General features: G+C 42.2%; 2 protein-coding genes and 1 long non-coding RNA gene across 4 annotated transcripts in view; all 3 read left to right on the top strand.

Annotated features, from left to right (window-relative positions):
- The window catches only part of LOC125884169 (zinc finger protein 391-like), a 28,205-nt gene extending 8,239 nt beyond the window's left edge, over positions 1-19,966 (top strand). For both annotated transcript variants that reach the window (XM_049569007.1, XM_049569006.1), the window contains exons 2-3: positions 15,230-15,622; positions 18,705-19,966. In XM_049569007.1, the coding sequence (XP_049424964.1) occupies positions 15,230-15,622; positions 18,705-19,738 (1,427 nt within the window). In that variant the 3' untranslated portion in view covers positions 19,739-19,966. The remainder of the gene's footprint in view (positions 1-15,229; positions 15,623-18,704) is intronic.
- The window catches only part of LOC125884150 (gastrula zinc finger protein XlCGF57.1-like), a 561,995-nt gene that overhangs the window by 39,951 nt on the left and 501,964 nt on the right, over positions 1-20,080 (top strand). The gene's annotated exons all lie outside the window — the stretch shown is intronic.
- LOC125884192 (uncharacterized) lies at positions 4,494-6,695 on the top strand. Its single transcript, XR_007448666.1, has 2 exons — positions 4,494-4,862; positions 6,340-6,695. It is a non-coding gene; the product is annotated as an uncharacterized LOC125884192 (long non-coding RNA).

The following is a 20,080-nucleotide window of genomic DNA, read 5'->3' on the forward strand; positions in this document are numbered from 1 at the left end:
TTAACAGGCCCATTGAATGCTTCATGTTTGATGGCAATATGCAAAATGTGAAGGGAGTAATTTATGTTAGCCCTGACATATCTGAAAGCGCTACAGTTTCTAACCTGCAGGGAGCTGAGATTGAGGCACAGGCAATGAAGAAAGAGTCATTTCTAGCATTTATGGTAGATGTTCTGTGGGCAGCTAAGAACCAAACGAGGAGGTCAGATATGATCAAAGTAGTGATAGATGCAGTGGAAAGGTTCCTTGAGGAGGTGCAAGTAGGCCCAGAGCAGTTACACACACATTCATGAGACAGCAGGTGGAAACACAAGAGAGGGAAAGAGTTGCAGAAAGGAAAGGAAGAGTACAGACAGAAGTGAATACTATGAAGAGGGAAGCATGGACGCACGTCAGGCTGTACGATTACACAACCGCACAAAAGGCTGCGATTTGCGATTTAATGTAAATAAATGTTAAGGTGTGTGCCTGTGAACGTGACTGCCTCTCCTGTAGTGTGTGTGGACTTTGTTGATATTACGCCCACAAGCTATCCTGGTGTGTGCAGCATGTATGGTCAGGTGACCAGCCGGCGTGCAGCAGTGACCAATATAGACGCTGAAGAAGAGCATGAGCACGACCATGAACTGGCTGAGCTGGTGGCGAAAAAACGGCATGTCTATTATATGGTGATACTTTGGATTCAGGTACGGTGACGTTCAACAGAAAGACGTGCTGTGAAAAAGTTTAAAAGTTAAAGTCGCCACGTCCCGCGGCAACACGACCAATCTATATCAGCACTTGAGACAGCACAGGGGAAAGTAGGAAGAATGCATGCGAGAGAAAGCCGAGCCGAGTAACGTGAAAGACAAGGAGACAACTGAACGCCCCCAGAGCCTCATACAACAACATCCAAGCACAGTTACGCAAACATTTGTAAGTGTCACGGGGAAATCACAGACTCCATAACAAACTATATTGTGATGTATTATTACTTGGCAGCAACAAGTATTTACCGCCAGGCCGGTGACACATGACGTTAATTTATTTTTCTGCCAAAACCGACTTTTAGCCGTGTTCGGCGCTTGGCGGGTGTTTATTTTTGATCCTGCATTAACCACAGGTTAAGTTAGCCAACACAGCTAACGTTAATGTTAGAAACTGACATGTTCCAGCGGACCTCTACAAAAACAGCATGACGGCCGTTAAAAGTTAACCAGACAGGCCAGGTTGCATGTGAATAAACACGTAAATAGCAGAGAAAAAAAACAGACTTACTTGCGGTTTGGAAGTTCCTGGTGAACATGACATCTTAGTAAAGCCACCATGCCAGAGGCTTCCGAGCGGATGGCGGGTTCGGAAAAGAGACGTACGTCTTCAGTATGCCGATATGCAAATTATATGCAAACCACGCTCTACTTGCCCCTCCCCTCAGACCCCTCCCTCTCCACGCCAAAACAGTGACAGAAAGTTGAAAGTGAAAATCAGTGACACTGAAAAAAAACTGACATTGTAAAAAAATCTGTCACTGAAAAAAAAGTGGCATGAAGAAAAAATCTGAAGATTGTCATTGAAAAATACAAAAAAATCCCAATAAAATAAAATAATAAGATTTTCAGATTTTAATTATTTTAAGTGTAGTGCAATTAACTGCAACAACTATCAGTGGAACACCCCGCACCTGACCTTCCACCGTTTCCCGAAGGATCCCGACAGAGGTGTACGTCTTAAAGTGTTTTAATATCAATTTAATATGCCAGTTTTGGAGGGAAGGTAACACACACACACACACACACACACACACACACACACACACACACACACACACCTTACTATACAAACTGTAAATAAGTATTTATTCCTGACTATGTGACGTCACCATTAATGTGTTTCTAGTTAAAATATTGATTTTTTTCTTTCTTTCTTTTTTTTTTTTCTTTCTTTCTTTTTTTTTTTTTTTTTAAATTTGTAGATTGGCTTATGGGGTGATTTTGAAGGAGTAATTAAGTTAATCTTCTCATAAGTGGATGTAATATGTAGAGATGCCATCTAGGCCGTTTTTGTTCGTTTTGTTTTTTTTAAAGTCTATATTTTGCTTTACAAAAACTTGAAAAAGCAGCTGTGACCAAGCTATCACGAGGTGAGTAGCATTGTAAGCATAATTAATAGCGATATACTTCAGTTTGTCTGTGTTTTTGGTTATTGCACAAGTCTGCTCCGATGCATCCCCGGTGAAATGGGTGTGGCGAGAACACATCCGGGAATTTGGACTGAACTTGGCTTGATGTGAACTTTGAATTGGAACAGTACTTGGGCTGTGACTGATGACGCGTCACAAGTCCACAAGAACACAAGTCCGCACAAGAACGCATATTGAGAAACGGCTTCTTTGTTGTTTTTAAAGTGTGAACATGCCTAAAGTCCAAATGCTGAGATCGTTGGTGAAGCAGCGACTAACTGCGGCTGCTGAAGAGATATTTGGGCTGTTTGAAAGAACGATAGCAGAGTACGAGGAGGAACTTTGTCGATCAAAAGAGGAGAACGAGCGACAACGGAAACTACTGGACGCTGTTTTCAACCCTCAGCTTCGGTTACACAGAGCAGGTTTGTTCATTAAACATTACAAGTTCATTATTAATAATATAACTGCAGCTTTGTTCAATAAATATTCAGTCTGTCGATGTTTATACGCCGCGTTAGCTTCTCTGGTGTCGTTAGCTTCTCTGGTGTCGTTAGCTTCTCTGGTGTCATTAGCTTCTGTGGTGCCGTTAGCTTCTCTGGTGTCATTAGCTTCTCTGGTGCCGTTAGCTTATCTGGTGTCATTAGCTTCTCTGGTGCCGTTACCTTCTGTGGTGTTGTTAGCTTCTGTGGTGTCGTTAGCTTCTGTGGTGTCGTTAGCTTCTCTGGTGTCGTTACCTTCTCTGGTGTCGTTAGCTTCTCTGGTGTCGTTAGCTTCTGTGGTGCCGTTACCTTCTCTGGTGTCGTTAGCTTCTGTGGTGTTGTTAGCTTCTCTGGTGTCGTTAGCTTCTGTGGTGTCGTTAGCTTCTGTGGTGCCGTTACCTTCTCTGGTGTCGTTAGCTTCTGTGGTGTTGTTAGCTTCTCTGGTGTCGTTAGCTTCTGTGGTGTCGTTAGCTTCTGTGGTGCCGTTACCTTCTCTGGTGTCGTTAGCTTCTGTGGTGTTGTTAGCTTCTCTGGTGTCGTTAGCTTCTCTGGTGTCATTAGCTTCTCTGGTGTCGTTAGCTTCTCTGGTGGCGTTAGCTTCTGTAGTGTCGTTAGCTTCTGTAGTGTCATTAGCTCCTCTGGTGTCATTAGCTTCTCTGGTGTCGTTAGCTTCTGTGGTGTCGTTAGCTTCTGTAGTGTCATTAGCTTCTCTGGTGTCATTAGCTTCTCTGGTGTCGTTAGCTTCTCTGGTGTCGTTAGCTTCTGTGGTGCCGTTACCTTCTCTGGTGTCGTTAGCTTCTGTGGTGTTGTTAGCTTCTCTGGTGTCGTTAGCTTCTCTGGTGTCATTAGCTTCTCTGGTGTCGTTAGCTTCTCTGGTGTCGTTAGCTTCTGTAGTGTCGTTAGCTTCTGTAGTGTCATTAGCTTCTCTGGTGTCATTAGCTTCTCTGGTGTCGTTAGCTTCTCTGGTGTCATTAGCTTCTCTGGTGTCGTTAGCTTCTCTGGTGTCGTTAGCTTATGTGGTGTCGTTAGCTTCTGTAGTGTCGTTAGCTTCTGTAGTGTCGTTAGCTTTACCATCCTTAAATGATTATCATTGTTTATTCTCTTAACATATTTTGTATTGTTAATATGAATCACTAAAGTAACTCAAGCTGTTAAACAAATGTAGTGTAGTATGAATGTACAATATGAACCTGTGAGATGTTGCAGAGTAGAAGTATAAAGTAGCAGGAAATAGAAATACTCAAGTAAAGTACAAGTTAACAGAGAGCTGAAGAGAAAATAGTCTTATGGGGGTAGTTTGGTTTGTTTCCATCAAATTCACCTCCCTACAAACATGGGTCTTTTCTTCAGGCCTTAAATGCAGGGCTTATTTTATACTTTCTCTTGTTGTTACTTTCCCATCAGAACCCTTTAATTTAACCTGGGATGCAGCTAAATTCTTTATTTCCTGTTGGTTCAGAAATACAATTAAATTCATGTTTTTTAAACTTCAGCCCACCGCCCAAGAATTAGTAAACAATACAGTTTGTATATATGAGCAAACTGCTCTTTCTTTATTAAATACTCACATCCATACACTTCAGATTATCCCCTAAATAAGCTTTAGATATTCTTTAAAGATCCCAGAGAACAGACTCCTGCAGCAGCTGCAGCTTCCAGCTCCTCTCCCTCTCTGTGCTCTTGGCACAAGACATGTGCAGCACCAAACTGCTTTTTCTATTTATTTAAATGAATGATCACAGTCGCATTGTGGGAGATCTCAACACTATTTTGAGTTGAGTTTTGTTTTTTAAAGACATGTGAACCAGAATCAGCCAGAGAGTTGGAGGGAGATGGTGTGATGTTATGCCAGACTAGCTTACTTATTGTTAAACTTGGTTTATTTAAACTTGGTAAATGGTGGGTTATTGCCTAAATTAGGCTGGCTGTATGAGATACTTTAATAGTTTAATCTCTCAACAGTAACAAACAAAACCAAGACTGAGGGCAAACACTATCTTTACCTGGCTGTCCATGAATGCAGGTCTCAGGGAGACGTGGATGCTGCTCTGCAGGGTGCTCGATTTAAGTGCATTAACCGTGAGCGAGGGATTAACAAGGGAGGGGCAGGGGGTCTTCTGTTGTTCACCACAGGTGTGTTTTGGCCTTGACACAGCTGAGTGAACACTGTGAAGCTGTTTGATGCTCAGAGATCTGTAGAAGTTTGTAGTCTGAAGTTTGATGTCTGTAACATCTGTGTGTGTGTGTGTGTGTGTGTGTGTGTTTCCTGTTTCCTGCAGACGTCCAGCAGCTGTTGGTGGTTACAGAAGAGGTTCCCCCTGAGCAGCAGGAGTGGAGCTCCAGTGTGGACCAGGAGGACCCAGAGCCTCCACACATTAAAGGGGAACAGGAGGAACTCTGGATCAGTCAGGAGGGAGAGCAGCTTCAAGGGCTGGAGGAGGATGATGTCACCAAGTTCACATCCACTCCTGTCCCTGTGAAGAGTGACGATGATGAAGAGAAACCTCAGTCCTCACAGCTTCATCAAAGACACACTGAACAGATGGAAACAGAAGCAGAGGGAGAGGACTGTGGAGGAGCAGAACCAGCCAGGAACTCAGATCCAGATACACATTTACAACCTGAGACTGATGACAGTGATGATTGGATGGAGACCAGAGAGCCTCAGTCAGGTATCTGTCAAGTCACACATTTGCTAGTCTTAAGCAAGTCTCAAGTTTTAATCTTCAAGTGTCAAGCAAGTTGAGTCAAGTCATTTTTGTGTCTTAATTGGATAAAAATAAAAGGTCAGACTCTGTCGGTGTCTTCTGTAGAGAAGAGACGAACTCTCTCTTCTGCCAGAGGGTTCTCATCTTACACAGCAAACAGCACCAGCAGGGCACTGTGGCTTGTTTGTGTCGTGTTTGATTCCAGCCACTTATGTCCCTTTTCAACAGACATGGGCTGGCTTGATTTGGCTTGGACCATCGGCCCAGCACAGCAGGGATTTGCATTTCCATTACAACAGGGCTTCCTTCTTGATGTTGTGTCTTAAACTGATGATGGGTGGTCTCGAGTGAGGACGTCTTAAAGCAGTGGGCTGATCCACGGTTTAAGTTCCCGTTTTTTTTTGCTGCATGTGTTTTTCCACAGCAGGGCAGGTAGAAGAAGTTTACCTGTTGGAGGTGAGCTGTTTGTCTGCAGCTCTTCATCAACATCTCACTGTGGCTGTTTCTGCTTTTTCTCCTCCTCCCTGCCATGTTATTAGACTTGCCTTTATTTAAGACAGGCTGCTAACCATGCTCCGCTTATTCAGTAATAAGGAAGAGGAAGCTAACAGTTGTTCAGAAACTTTTTAAAATGAATGACCTGTTTGATGTGTGACATGTCTATTCTTTCAAAACACTTCACTACAATTGAGGTGAGTACTATGGGGCGATAGTCATTCAGACAGGTTATACTGTTTTTCTTGGGGATGGGCACTATTGTGGTGAACTTTAAGCATGCAGGCACAGATGACTGGGAGAGGGACAGATTGAAAATGTCTGTAAAGACCTCAGCCAGCTTTGAAGAGCAGACCCTCAGGACACGGCCGGGGATGTTGTCAGGGCCAGCTGCTTTCCATGGGTTAGCTCTTCTCAGAACCTTACACACCTCAGCTGGAGTCACAGTGAGTGAAGAGCTCATACACTTTTTAGAAATTCTCGAGTGAAGTAAAAGAACCACAAATTTGTACTGCAGTAGTACTTGAGTTGATGTACTAACAGCATCTTATTTACTCAGACTGCCAGTAATCAAACTTGACTCACAGCAAACTGTCGCATCCTATGGACAATCATTCTCACACTGTAGCCTCCAGACATGACAAGAGTAACAGTACATGTTAATGACTGCCATGAAATTAAAGCTTAGCTCAACCTCACTCACTCTGACACAGCTGAGTGAACACTGTGAAGCTGTTTGATGCTCAGAGATCTGTAGAAGTTCAATAAGGAGTTTTTGAGCTGTGATGTGAATGAACGACAACATTTCTCTGTAACATTTGTGTGTGTGTGTGTGTGTGTGTGTGTGTGTGTATACTGTTTCCTGCAGACGTCCAGCAGCTGTTGGTGGAACTCTGGATCAGTCAGGAGGGAGAGCAGCTTCAAGGGCTGGAGGAGGATGATATCACCAAGTTCACATCCGCTCCTGTCCCTGTGAAGAGTGAAGATGATGAAGAGAAACCTCAGTCCTCACAGCTTCATCAAAGACACACTGAACAGATGGAAACAGAAGCAGAGGGAGAGGACTGTGGAGGAGCAGAACCAGCCAGGAACTCAGATCCAGATACACATTTACAACCTGAGACTGATGACAAGACTGGAGAGTCTTCTGAACCAGAGACTGACGACAGTGATGATTGGAAGGAGACCAGAGAACCTCAGTCAGGTTTAAACTCTCTGAAAAATGATGAAGTCCCTGTCAGTGATTTGATTGTTGGTGAGAAACCATTTAGCTGTTCTGAGTGTGGGAAAAGATTTGGTTACAATGGAGATCTGAAGAGACACATGAGATCTCATTCAGGAGAGAAACCATTTTGCTGTTCTGAGTGTGGGAAAACATATGGTCAAAGTCAAAATCTTAAGGTACACATGAGATGTCATACAGGAGAGAAACCATTTAGCTGTTCTGAGTGTGGGAAAACATATGGTCGAAGTCAACATCTGAAGGTACACATGAGAACTCATACAGGAGAGAAACCATTTAGCTGTTCTGAGTGTGGGAAAAAATATGGTCGAAATGAACATCTGAAGGTACACATGAGAACTCATACAGGAGAGAAACCATTTAGCTGTTCTGTGTGTGGGAAAACATGTGGTCAAAGTGAAAATCTGAAGGTACACATGAGAACTCATACAGGAGAGAAACCATTTAGCTGCTCCGAGTGTGGGAAAAGATTAGGTTCCAGTGGAGCTCTGAAGACACACATGAGAACCCATACAGGAGAGAAACCATTTTGCTGTTCTGAGTGTGGGAAAACATTTGGTCAAAGTGCACATCTGAAGGAACACATGAGATCTCATACAGGAGAGAAACCATTTAGCTGCTGCAAGTGTGGGAAAAGATTTGGTTACAGTGGAGTTTTGAAGAAACACATGAGAACTCATACAGGACAGAAACCATTTAGCTGCTCTGAGTGTGGGGAATCATTTACACAAAATATATATTTACATGCACACATGAAAATTCATGAGGGAAAAAGTGATGCAGCTGTTCAGTTTGAGAAAAAAAAAATCTGTTTGGAATAATATTTTAAAAAGACAAATGACTGACACAGACCCAAATATTTGTTTTATATGTTTTTAAATGTATGTATTTACTTACTTACTTACTTACCAAGATCAGTCTTGTACAGCCAGGGGGAGTATTTCCCCTCTGACAGCCAAGCTGGGTCAAAACCTGTTATCCGGTGGTGACTGGACTTTTGCTGCTTTTCAGGGCCAGGGCATCCAGCACTGTGGCTCTTTCCTGTACTTGGATCCAGAGCAGGAGAGCAACTCTGACTGCTAAATTCTAAAACTGATGTGAACATAGATTAGAATATAGAAGAATCTGCACAAAATATCCAATGTGAGTAAGTGAAAACATTTTTTCAGACATTTTTGTAAATACAGTAAAGCAAAAGCAATGAATGTCATACATAATGTCATTTCTGGAGTGACTTGGTTATTACACTTAGTTCCTTTCACAAATTTACAATAAGCATTAGAGTTAGAGAGAGAGAGAGAGAGATGGAGGACAGACGGTAATGACAGTAGCTTATAACAACATTAATGAAAGTAATAATATTATAATTATAGTTCTGGCTGCTGTGGTACAATATGTTTAAAGTATATATTAATATCTGACAGTATACATATGTGACAATAATCTTATGTGTATAATAACAGTAGAAGTATGACTAATGATGACAGCAGCAGCAGGAGGCATCTGGCAGGACCACAGCAGCAGCACAACCACACACGTCACACCATCCAGGCACCGCTGCGATATGAGTTAACCTGAGAGACAGTGGAGCACAAAGGCTCTGGAGAAGAAGCCGAGTTAGTGACATCCAGAATGGCTGAGTTAGCAAGATCCAGTAATAGGATACGAGAGAGAGAGAGAAGGAGAGAAGGTGCCCGGTGTATTAACTGCTATGTCCAGTGGGTTAGAAATTAAATTTACATCATGGAACTGCAGAGGGATGCAAAAACTTAAAAAAGTAAAACAGGTAAAGCGGGGACTAAAAGATATACAGTCTAAAATAATTTTTCTTCAAGAAACACATCTGGCAGTGAGGAATGATTTAAAGATCAAGAGGAGGTGGTGTGGGGCCGTGTATTCAGCACCTTTCACTACCCAGGCGAGAGGAGTCATGACACTTGTGCATGGGTCCATTCCACTGAATGTCACAGAGGTAATATCAGATAAAACTTGCAGATTTCTGATAATCCAGGGTACTCTTTTCACTGAATGTCTCAATTTGGTTAATATATATGCTCCAAATCAGGACGACCCAAACTTTTTCAGCAATTTGTTCATTACTTTGTCAATATTTAATGGGCATTACATTATTGCAGGAGACTTTAACTGTACACTTGACCAATAAAGACAGTTCAACACATTTAGATGCAACCCATACCAAAAGTGGAGCAATTATACATCAATTCATGAAGGAACTAAATCTGAGAGACATATGGAGAGACAGAAACCCTGATGTGGCAGTGTATTTGTGTTTTTCTGGGACTCATAACTCGTACTCACGTATAGATTACTTTCTAATCTCTGCTAGTTTAGCATGTAAAATTAAGGACTGCAACTATGACAGCATTTTAATCTCGCACCATGCTATAAATAACCTGGTTTACGTAGACCCAGGACAGCAACGCGACCCCCCCAAATGGAAGTTTCAACAGAAATGGCTTCAGGACCCAGATTTAATTAGTTTCCTTGGAAAACAAATAGATGAATACTTCACGATTAACACCCATGAGACATTTGCAAGCACTAGATGGGAGGCATTCAAAGCCTTTCTTAAAGGCCAGATAATTAACTTCACAAGCTCCAAATCTAAAAAAGCCAAACAAAAAGTATTATTATTATTAGAGGCAAAAATTAACATATCGGTAATTATGGCTTACAATTGTGCGCCTTTCCCTCACTTGTCATTTTCCGATGATTGTTGCGAAATGCATGTTGGGATACCTGGCTGCAGTTAGGTATTATTGCCAGAGATATTGGATGAAGGGAGATACCCAACTGTAGGCTTATCCAATGTTAAGAAAACGGTTACTCTTCCTGTCTCCTAAGTGGGCGTGGTTAGCTCTCCCTCCAATCAGAGCCTGCTCTCCCTCAACCCCCCCCCTCCCCACCACCATGTTGAACAGAGGATCTGTGGATGTCTGTGTATGCGGATCGAGAAGCAGGTGGAATGAAAATACATTCTTCCTGTTATTGCAGCCTATTGCTGCTCAAAGCTTGGGCATTGTTTTTATTTATTACTAGCGGTAAATAACTGTTTGTAAGCTAACTGTGATTTTACCGCCTGTTCATCAAGATCACGAGATCTCGTGATAGCTTGTTTTCCGAGACGGACAGGGCTCAAACAAAGTTAACTTGCTCTTGATCTGTGCGTATGAAAAATGCAGCTTTAGTGTCAGAATGTTGGTAAGATGTGTGGCTTGTGGAAAATGAACCCAATATTTACTTTGGTGACTATCGGGCGAAAGAATTGACCATAAATTGTGATCACGTTCATTTTCCTCATTGACGACAATACATTCAGAGCTGCCAAGTCTCCTACGGGGGCGTGGTGCTGACGTCACTGAATCAGGAAGTGAGCTGAGTGGGGTCAAAGAGCATGGATACCAAGAGGTGAAGCTCCGTTGAATTTCTGCCAACAGCCACCAGGGGCGCTGCTGTAGCGCTGCCGCCATCTTGGACTGTTGAGCTTGGACTGTTGCGCCCAGACAACATGCAAGATGTCAAGGAGAGAGGAGAAAAAAAGTAAAAGAAAACAGTGTAGTGCAATTAACTGCAACAACTATCAGTGGAACACCCCGCACCTGGCCTTTCTGAAGGATCCCGACAGGTAAGAACTCCTGAGGTGTAAGTTTTGAAGTGTGTTAATATCAATTTAACATGCCAGTTTTGGAGGGAAGGTAACACACACACAAATATATATATATATATATATATACAGTACAGGCCAAAAGTTTGGACACACCTTCTCATTCAATGCGTTTTCTTTATTTTCATGACTATTTACATTGTAGATTCTCACTGAAGGCATCAAAACTATGAATGAACACATGTGGAGTTATGTACTTAACAAAAAAAGGTGAAATAACTGAAAACATGTTTTATATTCTAGTTTCTTCAAAATAGCCACCCTTTGCTCTGATTACTGCTTTGCACACTCTTGGCATTCTCTCCATGAGCTTCAAGAGGTAGTCACCTGAAATGGTTTCCACTTCACAGGTGTGCCTTATCAGGGTTAATTAGTGGAATTTCTTGCTTTATCAATGGGGTTGGGACCATCAGTTGTGTTGTGCAGAAGTCAGGTAAATACACAGCCGACAGCCCTATTGGACAACTGTTAAAATTCATATTATGGCAAGAACCAATCAGCTAACTAAAGAAAAATGAGTGGCCATCATTACTTTAAGAAATGAAGGTCAGTCAGTCCGGAAAATTGCAAAAACTTGAAATGTGTCCCCAAGTGGAGTCGCAAAAACCATCAAGCGCTACAACGAAACTGGCACACATGAGGACCGACCCAGGAAAGGAAGACCAAGAGTCACCTCTGCTTCTGAGGATAAGTTCATCCGAGTCACCAGCCTCAGAAATGGCAAGTTAACAGCAGCTCAGATCAGAGACCAGATGAATGCCACACAGAGTTCTAGCAGCAGACCCATCTCTAGAACAATTGTTAAGAGGAGACGAATCAGGCCTTCATGGTCAAATAGCTGCTAGGAAACCACTGCTAAGGAGAGGCAACAAGCAGAAGAGATTTGTTTGGGCCAAGAAACACAAGGAATGGACATTAGACCAGTGGAAATCTGTGCTTTGGTCTGATGAGTCCAAATTTGAGATCTTTGGTTCCAACCGCCGTGTCTTTGTGAGACGCAGAAAAGGTGAACGGATGGATTCCACATGCCTGGTTCCCACTGTGAAGCATGGAGGAGGAGGTGTGATGGTGTGGGGTGTTTTGCTGGTGACACTGTTGAGGATTTATTCAAAATTGAAGGCACACTGAACCAGCATGGCTACCACAGCATCCTGCAGCGACATGCCATCCCATCCGGTTTATGCTTAGTTGGACGATCATTTATTTTTCAACAGGACAATGACCCCAAACACACCTCCAGGCTGTGTAAGGGCTATTTGACCAAGAAGGAGAGTGATGGAGTGCTGCGGCAGATGACCTGGCCTCCACAGTCACCGGACCTGAACCCAATGGAGATGGTTTGGGGTGAGCTGGACCGCAGAGTGAAGGCAAAGGGGCCAACAAGTGCTAAACACCTCTGGGAACTCCTTCAAGACTGTTGGAAAACCATTTCAGGTGACTACCTCTTGAAGCTCATGGAGAGAATGCCAAGAGTGTGCAAAGCAGTAATCAGAGCAAAGGGTGGTTATTTTGAAGAAACTAGAATATAAAACATGTTTTCAGTTATTTCACCTTTTTTGTTAAGTACATAACTCCACATGTGTTCATTCATAGTTTTGATGCCTTCAGTGAGAATCTACAATGTAAATAGTCATGAAAATAAAGAAAACGCATTGAATGAGAAGGTGTGTCCAAACTTTTGGCCTGTACTGTATATATATATATATATATATATATATATGTATATATATATATATATATATATATATATATATATATATATGTATATATATATATATATATATATATATATATATATATATATATATATATATATATATAGATATATATATATATATACACACATACATACATACATACATACATACATACATATATTTTATTGGACCATGTATATCAGAACTGATTGCTGCTTTTGCATTAAAATATATCATATAAAAATAGCCTATATATTATTATTATTATTATCACTGTCCCCTTACTGTACAAACTCTAAATAAGTCTTTATTCCTGACTATGTGACGTCACCATGAATGTGTTTCTAGTTAAAATATTGATTTTTCTCTTTCTTTCTATCTTTTTTTTAATTTGTAGATTGGCTTATGGGGTGATTTTGAAGGAGTAATTAAGTTAATCTTCTCATAAGTGGATGTAATATGTAGAGATGCCATCTCGGCCGTTTTTCTTCGTTTTGTTTTTTTTAAAGTCTATATTTTGCTTTACAAAAACGTGAAAAAGCAGCTGTGACCAAGCTTTCACGAGGTGAGTAGCATTGTAAGCATAATTAATAGCGATATACTTCAGTTTGTCTGTGTTTTTGTATGCAAGCGGGTCTGCTGCGGTCTGCCGACGGTCCAAAATGGCGGCGGTAGGACGAAACCATGGGCGAGTCTGTTGCTATGGGGCGTTCTATTGAGCTTCGCCACTTGGTATCCATGCTCTTTGGTGGGGTATCTCGCTTTATCCAATATCTCTGTTATTGCACAAGTCTGCTCCGATGCATCCCCGGTGAAATGGGTGTGGCGAGAACACATCCGGGAATTTGGACTGAACTTGGCTTGATGTGAACTTTGAATTGGAACAGTACTTGGGCTGTGACTGATGACGCGTCACAAGTCCACAAGAACACAAGTCCGCACAAGAACGCATATTGAGAAACGGCTTCTTTGTTGTTTTTAAAGTGTGAACATGCCTAAAGTCCAAATGCTGAGATCGTTGGTGAAGCAGCGACTAACTGCGGCTGCTGAAGAGATATTTGGGCTGTTTGAAAGAACGATAGCAGAGTACGAGGAGGAACTTTGTCGATCAAAAGAGGAGAACGAGCGACAACGGAAACTACTGGACGCTGTTTTCAACCCTCAGCTTCGGTTACACAGAGCAGGTTTGTTCATTAAACATTACAAGTTCATTATTAATAATATAACTGCAGCTTTGTTCAATAAATATTCAGTCTGTCGACGTTTATACGCCGCGTTAGCTTCTCTGGTGTCGTTAGCTTCTCTGGTACCGTTAGCTTCTCTGCTGTCGTTAGCTTCTTTGGTGCCGTTAGCTTCTCTGCGGTCGTTAGCTTCTCTGCTGTCGTTACCTTCTTTGGTGTCGTTAGCTTCTCTGGTGTCGTTACCTTCTTTGGTATTGTTAGCTTCTTTGGTGCCGTTAGCTTCTCTGCTGTCGTTAGCTTCTGTGGTGCCGTTACCTTCTTTGGTGTCGTTAGCTTCTGTGGCGTCGTTAGCTTCTCTGGTGCCGTTAGCTTCTCTGCTGTCGTTAGCTTCTCTGGTGCCGTTAGCTTCTCTGGTGCCGTTAGCTTCTCTGCTGTCGTTAGCTTCTCTGGTGCCGTTAGCTTCTCTGGTGCCGTTAGCTTCTGTGGTGTCGTTAGCTTCTCTGGTGCCGTTAGCTTCTCTGGTGCCGTTAGCTTCTGTGGTGTCGTTAGCTTCTGTGGTGTCGTTAGCTTCTCTGGTGCCGTTAGCTTCTCTGGTGCCGTTAGCTTCTGTGGTGTCGTTAGCTTCTGTGGTGTCGTTAGCTTCTGTGGTGTCGTTAGCTTTACCATCCTTAAATGATTATCATTGTTTATTCTCTTAACATATTTTGTATTGTTAATATGAATCAGCGAAGTGACTCCAGCTGTTAAACAAATGTAGTGTAGTATGAATGTACAATATGAACCTCTGAGATGTTGCAGAGTAGAAGTATAAAGTAGCAGGAAATAGAAATACTCAAGTAAAGTACAAGTTAACAGAGAGCTGAAGAGAAAAGAGTCTTATGGGGGTAGTTTGGTTTGTTTCCATCAAATTCACCTTCCTACAAACATGGGTCTTTTCTTCAGGCCTTAAATGCAGGGCTTATTTTATACTTTCTCTTGTTGTTACTTTCCCATCAGAACCCTTTAAATGTTGTTTTTTAAAGACATGTGGAAGTGGGAAAGCAATTCAGTGTCTGTCTCTGAACACAGCAGGAAGTTGGTGAACCAGAATCAGCCAGAGAGTTGGAGGGAGATGGTGTGATGTTATGCCAGACTAGCTTACTTATTGTTAAACTTGGTTTATTTAAACTTGGTAAATGGTGGGTTATTGCCTAAATTAGGCTGGTTGTATGAGATGCTTTAATAGTTTAATCTCACAACAGTAACAAACAAAACCAAGACTGAGGGCAAACACTATCTTTACCTGGCTGTCCATGAATGCAGGTCACAGGGAGACGTGGATGCTGCTCTGCAGGGCGCTCGATTTAAGTGCATTAACCGTGAGCGAGGGATTAACAAGGGAGGGGCAGGGGGTCTTCTGTTGTTCACCACAGGTGTGTTTTGGCCTTGACACAGCTGAGTGAACACTGTGAAGCTGTTTGATGCTCAGAGATCTGTAGAAGTCTGTAGTCTGAAGTTTGATGTCTGTAACATCTGTGTGTGTGTGTGTGTGTGTGTGTGTGTGTGTGTGTGTGTGTGTGTGTGTTTCCTGTTTCCTGCAGACGTCCAGCAGCTGTTGGTGGTTAAAGAAGAGGTTCCCCCTGAGCAGCAGGAGTGGAGCTCCAGTGTGGACCAGGAGGACCCAGAGCCTCCACACATTAAAGAGGAACAGGAGGAACTCTGGATCAGTCAGGAGGGAGAGCAGCTTCAAGGGCTGGAGGAGGATGATATCACCAAGTTCACATCCACTCCTGTCCCTGTGAAGAGTGAAGATGATGAAGAGAAACCTCAGTCCTCACAGCTTCATCAAAGACACACTGAACAGATGGAGACAGAAGCAGAGGGAGAGGACTGTGGAGGAGCAGAACCAGCCAGGAACTCAGATCCAGATACACATTTACAACCTGAGAATGATGACAGTGATGATTGGATGGAGACCAGAGAGCCTCAGTCAGGTATCTGTCAAGTCACATATTTGATTGTCTTAAGCAAGTCTCAAGTTTTAACCTTCAAGTGTCAAGCAAGTTGAGTCAAGTCATTTTTGTGTCTTAATTGGATAGAAATAAAAGGTCAGACTCTGTCGGTGTCTTCTGTAGAGAAGAGACGAACTCTCTCTTCTTGCCAGGGGGTTCTCATCTTACACAGCAAACAGCACTAGCAGGGCACTGTGGCTTGTTTGTGTAGTGTTTGATTCCAGCCACTTATGTACCTTTGCGACAGACATGAGCTGGCTTGATTTGGCTTGGCTTGGACCATCAGCCCAGCACAACAGGGATTTGCATTTCCATCACAACAGGGCTTCCTTCTTGATGTTGTGTCTTAAACTGATCATGGGTGGTCTCGAGTGAGGACGTTTTAAAGCAGTGGGCTGATCCACGGTTTAAGTTCCTGTTTTTCTTGCTGCATGTGTTTTTCCACAGCAGGGCAGGTAGAAGAAGTTTACCTGTTGGAGGTGAGCTGTTTGTCTGCAGCTCTTCATCAACATCTCACTGTGGCTGTTTCTGCTTTTTCTCCTCCTCCCTGCCATGTTATTAGACTTGCCTTTATTTAAGACAGGCTGCGAACCATGCTCCGCTTATTCAGTAATAAGGAAGAGGAAGCTAACAGTTGTTCAGAAACGTTTTAAAATAAATCTGTGCTACGCGTTTTCCTACCATCCATAAACTTCACAATGTTTAGCTCCTGTCGGAGCATGAATGTAGTTTCCTCGTCCATCCAGAAGTGCGACTTCTGCTTCTCAGTTGCCACGGTGTTTGTTTTTCCGGGAGTTACTGCTACGTTATCTCCTTCTTCTGGGTGAAAACCCGTGAAAGAAAAAGTGGCGCATGCGCAGAACCCCAAGTCGGACTAAACAGATACATGCAGCAGTAGTTCAATTTTCAATCAGTTCTGGCGATATGCAAATTGCAGTGGGTCCAGTGTATTTGGAATGACCTGTTTGATGTGTGACATGTGTATTCTTTCAAAACACTTCACTACAGTTGAGGTGAGTACTATGGGGCGATAGTCATTCAGACAGGTTATACTGTTTTTCTTGGGGATGGGCACTATTGTGGTGAACTTTAAGCATGTAGGCACAGATGACTGGGAGAGGGACAGATTGAAAATGTCTGTAAAGACCTCAGCCAGCTCTGAAGAGCAGACCCTCAGGACACGGCCGGGGATGTTGTCAGGGCCAGCTGCTTTCCATGGGTTAGCTCTTCTCAGAACCTTACACACCTCAGTTGGAGTCACAGTGAGTGAAGAGCTCTGTAGCGCTGCAGCGTCTCCTCCTGCTGTCTGTGCATCCTGGCTGCCACGCCACTTTTACGCACATAGACACACAATCACAGAGTAAAGATGCCGCGGTGGAGACAGAGAGGTGAAGATTACTTGAGCTGATGAGAACTACACTTACTTACTGTGCATGCAATAAAACCTTCTCCAGGAAAAAGTTGGTGGTCATGTGACCTGCAGGCAATGAGTTATCATCAGTAGACAGGAGGACTGATACTGACTGATGTCTGTATTCTCTATTCTTTCTTTGAAATTCACTCAGTACTGTGATGTCAGGAATGTGATTTATTTTATTGACATTTTTATTTTGTTTCCAGTGAGATATGAAGTTTGTATTGTGACTTTGCTGCTTTAATATTATTGTTGCTGTTCCAGAAACAACATTTAATTATGAAATATTCAGTTTTATTCCTGTTGTGAATTTCTTCTTTTTAAAAAAATACTTCCTTGTGAATGTTACACAATTAGTTCTCTGACAATCTCTTTCACATACTAGCAAAAATTGGTATTGCAGTCCCTCCAGAAAATTGCCTTCTTGCGATTGCAATAATTAACGCAAATTAAACAAAAGTCCACAATATTTGTGGGGGCTTAAAATTTTTCAAAAGTCCCGCTGTTTTTCCATGTTTTTTTTTCTCCACATTTTACAGCTGACCAGAAATCGTCGTGAGTGTGTTGTTTGAAACGTCATCAGACGCATCATCAAATGCGCTAATAGCATTGCAGTATGGAGAAACTCTCTGTATGGACATAAGAATTTGCACCGTTTAAATGACAATATGTGTTGAATGTATTGAAATGTTAGGTTTACAGAAGATGTAGCTTACATGTTGTTTTACAGTCACACTCCCTGGTTTGAGGGCTACAGTATTCTCAGAATTTGTTGCAACTTTATTGGAGTCCATGTTTTGAAACTAATTAAATAAAACTACACAAGAGAACTGAAACATTTGCAGCTGTTTTTGTAATATTCAGTATGATCATTATAGCAAGTGATTACATGACTTATTTTTTGGAGGCAGTAGCTTAATTTTTTTTTTTTAATTTTTCTTTCTCCTGACTTGCAATTTTTGTTATTTGCTGCAATGTTATCACAATTTTTGACAAATTTGTGGCAAATTCAAGGTTTTTCTGTCGCGAGATCCTGGAGGGACTGGTCTTGTAACTGAAAAATCTCCAGTCAAATCGATATTGGATCGAGACCCCTTGAATCGAAATTGAATTGATTCAGGAAATCAGTGGCGATACCCAGTCCTAATCCGCTCTGCCTCACTCTCATACACTTTTTCGAAATTCTCGAGTGAAGTAAAAGAACCACAAATTTGTACTGCAGTAGTACTTGAGTTGATGTATGAACAGCATCTTATTTACTCAGGCTGCCAGTAATCAAACTTGACTCACAGCAAACTGTCGCATCCTATGGACAATCATTCTCACATAATTCACTTTAGTTTGAGCAAATAAAGAGCCACACTGTAGCCTCCAGACATGACAAGAGTAACCGTACATGTTAATGATTGCCATGAAATTAAAGCTCACCTCAACCTCACTCACTCTGACACAGCTGAGTGAACACTGTGAAGCTGCTTGATGCTCAGAGATCTGTAGAAGTTCAGTAAAGAGTTTTTGAGCTGTGATGTGAATGAACGACAACATTTCTCTGTAACGTGTGTGTGTGTGTGTGTGTGTGTGTGTGTGTGTGTGTGTGTGTGTGTGTGTGTGTGTGTGTGTGTGTGTGTGTGTGTGTACTGTTTCCTGCAGACATCCAGCAGCTGTTGGTGGAACTCTGGATCAGTCAGGAGGGAGAGCAGCTTCAAGGGCTGGAGGAGGATGATATCACCAAGTTCACATCCACTCCTGACCCTGTGAAGAGTGAAGATGATGAAGAGAAACCTCAGTCCTCACAGCTTTATCAAAGACACACTGAACAGATGGAAACAGAAGCAGAGGGAGAGGACTGTGGAGGAGCAGAACCAGCCAGGAACTCAGATCTAGATACACATTTACAACCTGAGGCTGATGACAGTGATGATTGGACAGAGACCAGAGAACCTCAGTCAGGTTTAAACTGTCTGAAAAATGATGAAGTCCCTGTGAGTGATTTGATTGATTGTGAGAAACCATTTAGCTGTTCTAAGTGTGGGAAAAAATTTGGTTACAATGAAGATCTGAAGAGACACATGAGATCTCATCCAGGAGAGAAACGATTTTGCTGTTCTGAGTGTGGGAAAAAATATGGTCGAAGTCAACATCTGAAGGTACACATGAGAACTCATACAGGAGAGAAACCATTTAGCTGTTCTGAGTGTGGGAAAAAATATGGTCGAAATGAACATCTGAAGGTACACATGAGAACTCATACAGGAGAGAAACCATTTAGCTGTTCTGTGTGTGGGAAAACATGTGGTCAAAGTGAAAATCTGAAGGTACACATGAGAACTCATACAGGAGAGAAACCATTTAGCTGCTCCGAGTGTGGGAAAAGATTAGGTTCCAGTGGAGCTCTGAAGACACACATGAGAACTCATACAGGAGAGAAACCATTTAGCTGCTCTGAGTGTGGGAAAAGATTTGGTTCCAATGGAGCTCTGAAGGAACACATGAGATCTCATACAGGAGAGAAACCATTTAGCTGCTCTAAGTGTGGGAAAAGATTTGGTTACAGTGGAGTTTTGAAGAAACACATGAGAACTCATACAGGACAGAAACCATTTAGCTGCTCTGAGTGTGGGGAATCATTTACACAAAATGGATATTTACATACACACATGAAAATTCATGAGGGAAAAACGTGATGCAGCTGTTCAGTCCGAGGAAAAAAAAAATCTATTTGGAATAATATTTTAAAAAGATAAATGACTGACACAGAGCCAGACATTTGTATTTTATATGTTTTTAAATCTATGTGTTTACTTACTTACTTACTGACTTACTTACTTACTTACTGACTTACCAAGATCAGTCTTGTACAGCCAGGGGGAGTATTTACCCTCTGACAGCCAAGCTGGGTCAAAACCTGTTATCCGGTGGTGACTGGACTTTTGCTGCTTTTCAGGGCCAGGGCATCCAGCACTGTGCCTCTTTCCTGTACTTGGATCCAGAGCAGGAGAGCTACTCTGACTGCTAAATTCTAAAAC

The sequence above is a fragment of the Epinephelus fuscoguttatus genome, linkage group LG23 (genome assembly GCF_011397635.1).
Source record: "Epinephelus fuscoguttatus linkage group LG23, E.fuscoguttatus.final_Chr_v1".
In the NCBI taxonomy this organism is placed as follows: domain Eukaryota; kingdom Metazoa; phylum Chordata; class Actinopteri; order Perciformes; family Serranidae; genus Epinephelus; species Epinephelus fuscoguttatus.